Raw genomic sequence first — 9,164 nt, 5'->3', positions numbered from 1 at the left:
TATGATGAAATCCATGAAATGAAAAAATGACTCAACTACTATGAAACCGAGGTAGTAGTATTCCATAGATGACAACTTTTGGAATAAATTCTTCTCTACATTTTCTTCATTAAATATTCAAGTACTTTTTTTCTTAAACTTTTTTACTCAACACAACAACTCACCTAAAATCCTACGCCACTAAAAAATATGGTCATCTTGAATGAGACGGAGTGAGTATTTCCTCATTTCTGTGTTAATAGTCATACTTTTTGGGATGTTCAAACACAATTTTTAGCAATAATATATTTTTTTTATTCTTACTTTATTCTCTTGAATACATATAAATATCTATATTTTTAATCTCATTGCTAAAAAAATTACCTATATTAACAAAAAACGGAAGAAGTATTATTATCATCATGTTATCTATACAAATATACGACTGAGGCATAAGGCGATTGCTCTTGGATGAGCATGATGCTACCACCATTGCTTCTCTAATGATTTTGCCAATTGTAATTGAATTTGAGAGGGTATCGTATATTCGTATCGAATTTGGGTTACATTTGATCTAGTCTATCCTTATTATTCTGCAAAATTGAATTTAAGAGGGATCAAATTTGGTTTTGAAATCGAAATTTTCATTGAGACTTGAGAGCTATCTATCATTTGTAAACATTTTCCCCCCTCCAGTTATTTGAGTCAATTCATTTGTGTATACAAAATCATACACCATCAACACAAGGTTAGCAACCTCATGTTACACAGACTTCTTGCTTTACTTTTGTGTGTTTATTTTAATTGGATGATTGCAATTGCAAATACAATTATATCTTTTAATTTTAACTGAAAATACAAAATAATGTAACTCTTAAATTATTTGGTGTAGAGGCCCAAGCTTTTATTTTGGGCTGCGGCGTTAGGTTAACCGATTCGTTGTTTAATAAATGAAGGTCGATTCTAGTAGTTGCATATTCAAAGCTTGTTGAATTTTCTTTAAATTATCAAGCTCGGGTTCAATTAAATTTTGTCATACATAAATCACGTATATAATTGATTTACAGCTCTAATACTAGTACCCACTTATGAGTTATGCCATTATGAATCCGATTAATTATCATATTTATTTTGTTTTTCCATCCTAAATCTGTAAATCATCATAAAAATATGAAAAAAAAACATGGGCCCATTCAATTCTCAGATGCTCCAGAGTCCAGACCTCATCAACATTCAAATATTTTCATCATCTTAACCACATTTTACCCCCAAAACACACAATTAACACTCAAGATTTCCGACATAAATTGACATTCGCCATTTATTCATTGGCCATTTTTCCTCAAGAAACAATAAGGAAGTTTAGAGCAGTACAACAAACAAGAATGGTTAGGTAACAAAAATGATCTCAATCAGAGGCCAATGATCTCTTCAAATTCTCCCACATTTCTGGACCATTAGGATGTATATTCACATAATATTTTATGAATCGGGCGTCAGAGCAAGCAAGAAGTGTGCTCACTGACAACATAGGCTTCACATAGCCTTTCTCCCTAAGCCAAGCATACATAGAAAATCTCAGACTAATCCTCTTCATATCATAGCACAAATATGATGGAAAGCCAGCAATTGATTCCACTGGATACCCCAAATAGTTCTTCAAGCAATCCATCTTTTTCTCAAGAATGTCCCTCGTCTGATTCAGAACCGTTGGCGCCTGCTTCACCATGCCTGACACCGTGTTGAAATCCAGACCAGCCCCCACAAGGCAGTCGAACCTCTCCTGCAGCTGATCCCCTCTGCCCCGGAACTGTTTCAGAGCTTTAACCATCTCCTCTGAGTTCTCAACATAGCCGAGTCTCAGCAAGAAATCCGTTTTCTCCACAATGTTGTTTGGACTCCTTGCAGCTACAAACTCAGCACCACTTTTTTTTGTTTTGAAAGCCAAGTTGAAGAATGTGGATGGATTCTTCTCTAGAGCCTCGCATAAGCTATGCTTATCACTGTTGAAATCCTTCAACACGGTCTTTAGACCTTTTAGAGAGTGTGAAGCCAACACCTCCATATGGCTCAACAGAATCTGCACGGTGATTTCTGGTTTCGTTCCTATCTCCAAGAGAATAGCCAGTGCTTTTGAGAAGTTCTTGGCACACTTGGGTGAAAGAATCTGCGGGTTTTTTACCACTAAGTCAAGAACCTCCTCCACCTTAAGGCCCAATTTGACCAACAAGGCAACTACTATATCGACTTGTTTCCCACATCCCGCAAACAATAATGCAGCATCTTCCCTAAACAATGCCTCCATCTGCACATCACTAAAGCCTAGCTCTTGAAGGAAACACAGCGTTTCTAGCATCCTATTCCAATTATATGTGTTTTTGCTAGACAAATGCCCTACAATCCAATTACTATCGAACCCCAATTCCTTCATTCTCCCAAGAACTCTTACAAAAGCATTATCAACTTCACCAGCCAAAAGCTGAGGACTACAACTCACAAGCTTTATCACATTCGACCTTCTCAATCCCAACTGCTCGTAAGCCCTTAATTTCATATTCAACACACCATATTCGTATCTAAATATCTCATTTACTTCCTTAAACAACCTACCTATCTCACATCTAGGCAAACCATAACTACTAAGGGTGTGGTAGTTATCAAGCAAGAGCTCATCATCACTAAGAAATATCAACTCTTGGGGAAGAAAAGGCGCATACTCTCTCTCGCTCAGGCCCATACTCTCGAAAAAGGGCTCAAACTCATTAATGGGATGGTACCTAAAGAACTTAGTCAATGCCCTCAAAACATCCTTCTCAGAATCAACCTTGGCCAAGAGGCCCTCGAGAAATCGAGGCGAATTCTTGCTGATATGCTCAGAATCAAGAAAACTCAATCCCCTAGTGGTATGCAGGTAGTCAAACAATGCAGCCTGTGCATCAGCTTTCACAGGCCGCCGAATCCCATCTGTGGATAGGGCAATAGATGACTGAGCTACGGATTTAGGCACAAATTGATTCGAATTGTTTGAAATTGGCTTTGAACTGTGCAAAAATTGAATTCTTGAAGCTGTTTGAACTTGAGGGCTTTGCAAAAAGATATGATTTTTATCACTAACAGGGGACAATACGAGATTGTTGAGACCAGTAATCATTTTCAAGCTCGCAGATATTCTTACTTTTCGAAGCAACATGGGTTATTTTGTAACCAAACAGAAACAAATCCTAGGGAGATAAATTCGCTTCTCTAAGGCAAGAATCTAGAACAAGAAACATGCGAAATCATAACTTTTGCTTAAATTAGTAGGTGTAAAAAACAAACTTCAGCTACTTACAGGCAAACGGTTTCCTGAAATCGAAGTTATTTGCATTTCTACTCTGGGCGAAATTTGACAAATAGTAACATCGATTCATCAAGATTGGATTTTTTATTTAGGGTTATGTAGTTAGAAATTAGAAGTTAAAATCATAGGCTTTAAGGATTTTTTAGTAGGCCCAACATGGTAGATTATTTTGAAATTAAGGCCCATTCATAGCACAAGATCAGCCCAATAATTTTACATTTTCAAGTATCCAAAATATATTAAATAAAGTAGTAGTACTGAACTTTGTGAAATCATGGTTTACTTAAACCGATTAAAATGACCCCTAAAAGGCTAAAACCTTCTTTAATTTAACAACAATTAGATTAATCATAAATAAAATTAATGTTTTCAAATATTAAAACTATTTTTAAAAAAAAGAACTTGGAGTACAAAATAAGAGAAAAATGCAGTCTTGCTTAAACAACAGTAATTTGAATTATTGATAATCTCATACTCATTTGTTTTGAGCAGAGAATTAGCGATTACAACATGTAAACAGTAAACTAGATCTCTTGATTCTTCGATTCCAGCTAGGATTGAATGCATCAGATCATCCAAACCGTTGTAGCATTAGAGAATCTTACATGAAACACATCAACAGAGAATATTGCAAAAGGATTATAAAACGCACACACAAGAAAAGGTAAAAATCCCAACTGACAAAAGCCAGCTAATTATTAACTAGAAACTGCAGCCATTGCACAGTCAGAAACTTGGAATCCAATTCTCTCCTTGTCCAAATCATAAACAACTTCCACATTCTGCTGCTGGAAGCTTCCAAAAACCCCAGCTGGCCCATATTGGTGGTCAATCTCATCATCCATGCTTTGGAAGAGCAAGCACTTGACCACGGTCGAGTTGCTTGGAGCGTCCATCGCATAGAACGAGTTCCCTTGGGGGAGAGTGAGGCTCGCATTTTTCAAGAAATGAAAGGTTATGGGAGGTAGATCATCAGCACCAAGAATGTTGTTGAACTGGCATGGGACGTGGTAGCAGAGACTAAACCCCGATCTCTCCTCTACCTGAGTGGCTCGCGGGTAGGTTATGGCTGCCTCTAGGGTTTCTACAAGTTGTGAGTAGAATGGCTCTGGTAAGTGTGTATAAGTCGTGCCTGAGTCTATGATCATCCCCCCGTTGCCATCAGAGTCGAACCCCCTTAGGTTTAAGGGTACTTGTGTTGGAGTGGTGTTTCCCACAGTTATGGCTTCTAGTCCAATGTAGTAAAAGTTGGGGTATATTGGACTTTTCAACATTGGAGTGAATTGTAGGTAGTCTTTTGAGGTTATGGCTAGGTCTCCTACAATCAAAGGGCTTGAAATATTAGGGTTGTTTGCATATTTGAAAGGCAAGAAGCAATGGGAGAAACCCTTTTGGAGAAACCCTAATTGTGATGGGAGGGAGAGTGGACCTTTTCCAAACCCTGCAATTCCTATAGGCTCTCTATATGTTGTGCCAACGCAACCAAAACAAAACCCTGTAATTTCCTGTGTTAAAGTAGGGTTACTTGCATGAACTCTAAGAATGTCCCTAGAGAGGGTTCCGGTGACAATGCCATCACCATAGGTGTAGGCAAATGTAGGGCAAGGCCGGCTACATGTGGACCGGACTAGGGTGGTCAATGAGCACCCCGACATTGTACAAGGGTCAAATGGGTTGTCAGAGCTATGGATATCCATACAAAAGGAGCTAGAACATGAATCTCGAGAGGAAGAGGAGGAGCGGGAAGGGGAGAAACTCGTGGTGAACTTGTTATTTCTATAATCGTTGCAATCTAGGCAATCGAAGGAAAGATTGCCACATGGCACCCAGGTTAGGTCGCTCCCCGTGTCTAGATAGACTTGAATGATTTGAGGGGGTGTGCCTAAATTGAGGGATATGACGTATCCATCTCTAACTTCTTTGAGTGGTTCCGTCATATCAAGCAATCTTGTGGCTGATTTTGGCGTAGGAATTGTTGATTGAGAAAAATAAGTTAACCCCAAAACTAGAGATTTAGGGTTCGTCATTTCTCTTGCACGGGAATTTGCAAAAGTTAGGGTTGCAACGAGGAAGAGAAAGAAGTTGAAGGTTGTGCAAATGTCTAACGACATGATCGAACAAGTATTTCTTCAAAATTATCTTAGACTTCTGGAATTTGTGAAAGGTGATACTGTTTTAAACAAGCATGTGCCTCTATTTATATAGACATGATTGTGGTCGAAATAAACAACTCATGATAGGCTTTATTAACCAAGATTGCATTTATCAACAATTGTTTTGGGAGGGTATTCATTTCTAAGTAACGCCGCAAGAAAACACGAAGATTCCAACTGATTAAATATCTTTTGGGATTTAATTGGAGCGTTTCTTGTCTTGTAGTGCAAAAAATGTAATGTTATCAAAAAAATTTCACGGTAGCAACTTCAATATGATTAAACTACGATGGCTAACGTTTATCATATTGAAATAGGTGTGTGATCAAATACTAACTAAGTTACAGCAATAACTAATAACTAATATCAATTTTGTATGTTAAAAATATCAATACAAAGATATAATTTTATCAATTCAATTGTTGATAAAATTATATCTTTGTATTGATATTTAAATTTACATGTTGTATTGATATAATTATGTCTTTGTGTTGATAATTTTAATATACAGAATTGAAAGTTATTAGTTATTACTGTAAATTAGTTAGCACATTAATGCAACCCGAAATAGGCATATAGTCAAAATTAATATCTGTACGAGTCAAAGGTGTACTTTGACACAAATTAAAGTTTGGCTAAAAATTAAAGTGTATCTACAATCTAACAAGTAAAAAATGTTGCGTGGCGAAGATGATGAATGCGTGTATGCATGTGATTGTATAAATTCAAATTAAAGGAGAAATATTTTTTTTATTTTGGATGTTTACTTTTCTAAAAGGAAAATAAAATGATTGGTCTTAACCAACTGAGTTTGTCTGCATAACTATGCTTAATATAGAAAGGAGCACAAGCGGCGTTGCCTTAATGAATATAAACATGTTATTTTATATAGGTAATAAGATGGTATAAATAAGTATATAGTAGTACTAAACATTAATTAAAATTTGAGAATTTGTAAAGACAAAAGCACCAAACGTTGCAGTTAAGCGGAAGTGCTCGCCACGAGCATTGCATGTGTAATAACACCTCACAAACTTAGGCTGATTGTAGTTTTACTCCTATTTAAATCAAGATTTGCAGTGTAACCCAATCTTAGAAGATGAGATTAATCAAAATTAGGTTATGTTTGATAATTGAATTAAGATGAATAAACTGCAAGCAAACCTATAATTTTAGGTTTTCAACCTATTTTTTGGACAAAGGTTTCCAACCTATAATTTGTAGGTATAATGTTGCAATTTCCCCCACTTTCAATGATCAACTACCACTAATCATTGAAATTAGGTCCAAAACTAGTTTACATGTATTTGAACCAATTTTAAAAGGGATTCCGATGTGTGATTTCTTGGCAAGCATGTGCCTTTGTCAAGTTCATTTACTTTTTTCCTTCTCTAAAACATATATATGCGTGTATATTTACATTAATGATATATGTATGTTGTATGGGGACGTTACATTGCAAACTTTTAAGTTGCTACTCTGCTAATCTATCAACGTAGTGTATTAAAAATGTCAACATAAAAACATTAAAATATCAACACAATAATTGTGTTGAAATGTCAAGTAGTGTATTAAAAATGTCAACATAAAGATATTAAAGTATCAACACATAATGTCAACACAATATATTAAAATTTCAATAAAATACATTTTTAATACAGTGCGTTGATATGTAACGGAGTTAAAAAAATTAGCAATTGATCACATACGTACACATATAAATACATCTATAATATATAAAGTCAGGTACATGTTAATTAGTGAAGCAGTCGTATGTTCTAGCATGATCTACTTGTCTTTTCCCTTTTCCTCTTTATAGTTGAATGTTTCTTTACATTATAAATTTAGACCAACTTTTTTCGCCTAAGCAGTGACTTCTTACGTGTCTTGAATCATCATCTTTTTCTTGAATATAATCAGGATAAAAAGTAAGTACGTCTAATTTCAAATTAATGTTAATCTTAACCAATATTATTGCCTCATTAATCACCATTTTTATTGAAGGAAAAGATGTAGTATACTATTATATTGGACCAGTATGTTAATTTTGGGTATACATGGAAAAATGTTAATACTAATTGGTGATAACTGAATAAGTATATAACTAAATCATATTAGTACTATATATAATCATGTCATAAACAATTTTATGCACACGCAACTTGGCAGGTGATGATGTGGAGATGATGCAAACTTCCTTAATTTATTTTGAAATCTTCTTCGTCGTATATCTACTTGCTCAAAGTAGATTGCCATGTTGTACTTTATACTATTTCTAGTAAAGCAAATACCATTGCACTGTCATATCATTAACATTATAATACTAATATTAATATGTCCTTTGGCTTTAAAAAGAAAAGAAAAACAGTATAGTATGAGTGGAAAAGCTAGCAGATTATCTGTTTAAAGGCTCATATATTGTACTTGCAATAATTTTTTAATCATTAAATTTATTTAATTAATTTGTATATGGTTGATGACGCCAACATCCTAGAATCACAGAATCAACAAAATAATACTAACTGCCTGCACTCTCTTTCTTATGTTGCCAATCTATATTTTGTAACCCTTTATTTCGTATTCGATGTAAATCTTGATTTTGTACAGTAAGCAAATGTTTCACAATTAGGACACTTTAGTATGAAAGATAAATAAATTAAACAAGAACACACATTTTAGATCATTTTTATTCATAAAAACATTTTAGATCATTTTTATTCATAAAACTTTAAGATAGACAAATCATCTATCCTAAATTTTAATTAGTACGTGAGAGCTTTATTTAATTAAACGTTGTTAGTGGAATTCAATTGTGATGCTATTTAGTCATGAACTTGTCTTATAAAATCAGCACGCTTTATATTAAATATAATTGTACCCCCAATTGTGCAATTTCAAGATGCATGATATTTGAATGGATATGAACAAGGGTGCTTAAACGGTTCTCCGGTTTTCGATTAACCGGAACTGAAATCGGCACCGGCCGGTTAATTGAGGAACCGGGAACTAGAAAACCAGTTTCCGGTTCCTAACCGGAAACCAGATTACAATTTAATTTAATTTAATTTTATAATTTAATATACTAATAAATCTAACTTAATTGAATTAATATTGAATTGAAATAAATAAAATAATTTGAAACATCTTCTAAGATTTAAACAAAGTTAAATTTGCAAGCTTTGTTTTCTAAAGTATTTAAAATATTTTAACCGTGATGCTTTGAATCAATAATTATTTTCCCAATCCATTTTTTATGAACTAACTACTATGAGTAGAATATCATAAGTTTGTTTTTAATTTTCAAAAGAACTAGTATATAAATACAATATCATTTCATATGATAAAAATTCAACTTTATAACAAATTTATGTAATATACTACGATTTTAACTTGTTTGTGAATGATTTATTAACTGTTCCATATTAAACCAAATAGTTACAACAAGATCAATTAGTATTGAAAATTCTATCGAATATTTATTTAGCCAATAAAAGAAAAATGGAATTCAATTTTAAAATTTCTTTAATTTTAGAACTTATTTTTAATAGTCTGTTTAGTTTTCTTGTATTGCCAACAAAAAGATCTGTAGAAGCTCATAACATAGTTACACAATCAAGCAAACTAAACACGGGCAAACAAAAACTTTGTGGACATTTGAGTATTAAAGACAAAATCTAGGTAGCCGAATAAGA

At 34.0% G+C, this 9,164-nt stretch overlaps 2 protein-coding genes across 2 annotated transcripts; both read right to left on the bottom strand.

Annotated features, from left to right (window-relative positions):
* Positions 1 to 1,273: 1,273 nt before the first annotated feature.
* LOC125192830 (transcription termination factor MTEF18, mitochondrial-like) lies at positions 1,274 to 3,382 on the bottom strand. The gene has a single exon (XM_048090493.1). The coding sequence runs from the start codon at positions 3,167 to 3,169 to the stop codon at positions 1,388 to 1,390; it is 1,782 nt and encodes a 593-aa protein (XP_047946450.1). The 5' UTR covers positions 3,170 to 3,382; the 3' UTR covers positions 1,274 to 1,387.
* A 374-nt stretch (positions 3,383 to 3,756) lies between these two features.
* LOC125196987 (probable aspartyl protease At4g16563) lies at positions 3,757 to 5,464 on the bottom strand. The gene has a single exon (XM_048095668.1). It carries the CDS (start codon positions 5,428 to 5,430, stop codon positions 4,018 to 4,020), a length of 1,413 nt encoding a protein of 470 aa, XP_047951625.1. The 5' UTR covers positions 5,431 to 5,464; the 3' UTR covers positions 3,757 to 4,017.
* Between the last annotated feature and the right edge of the window lie 3,700 nt (positions 5,465 to 9,164).

This window comes from Salvia hispanica, chromosome 6, assembly GCF_023119035.1.
Source record: "Salvia hispanica cultivar TCC Black 2014 chromosome 6, UniMelb_Shisp_WGS_1.0, whole genome shotgun sequence".
Classification (NCBI taxonomy): Eukaryota; Viridiplantae; Streptophyta; class Magnoliopsida; order Lamiales; family Lamiaceae; genus Salvia; species Salvia hispanica.
This window is presented reverse-complemented; position numbering and strand designations above follow the sequence as displayed.

Bases quoted from the DNA above. Each gene is read 5' to 3' on its own strand.
- LOC125192830 (XM_048090493.1), bottom strand. From the start codon at position 3,169: ATGTTGCTTCGAAAAGTAAGAATATCTGCGAGCTTGAAAATGATTACT.
- LOC125196987 (XM_048095668.1), bottom strand. From the start codon at position 5,430: ATGTCGTTAGACATTTGCACAACCTTCAACTTCTTTCTCTTCCTCGTT.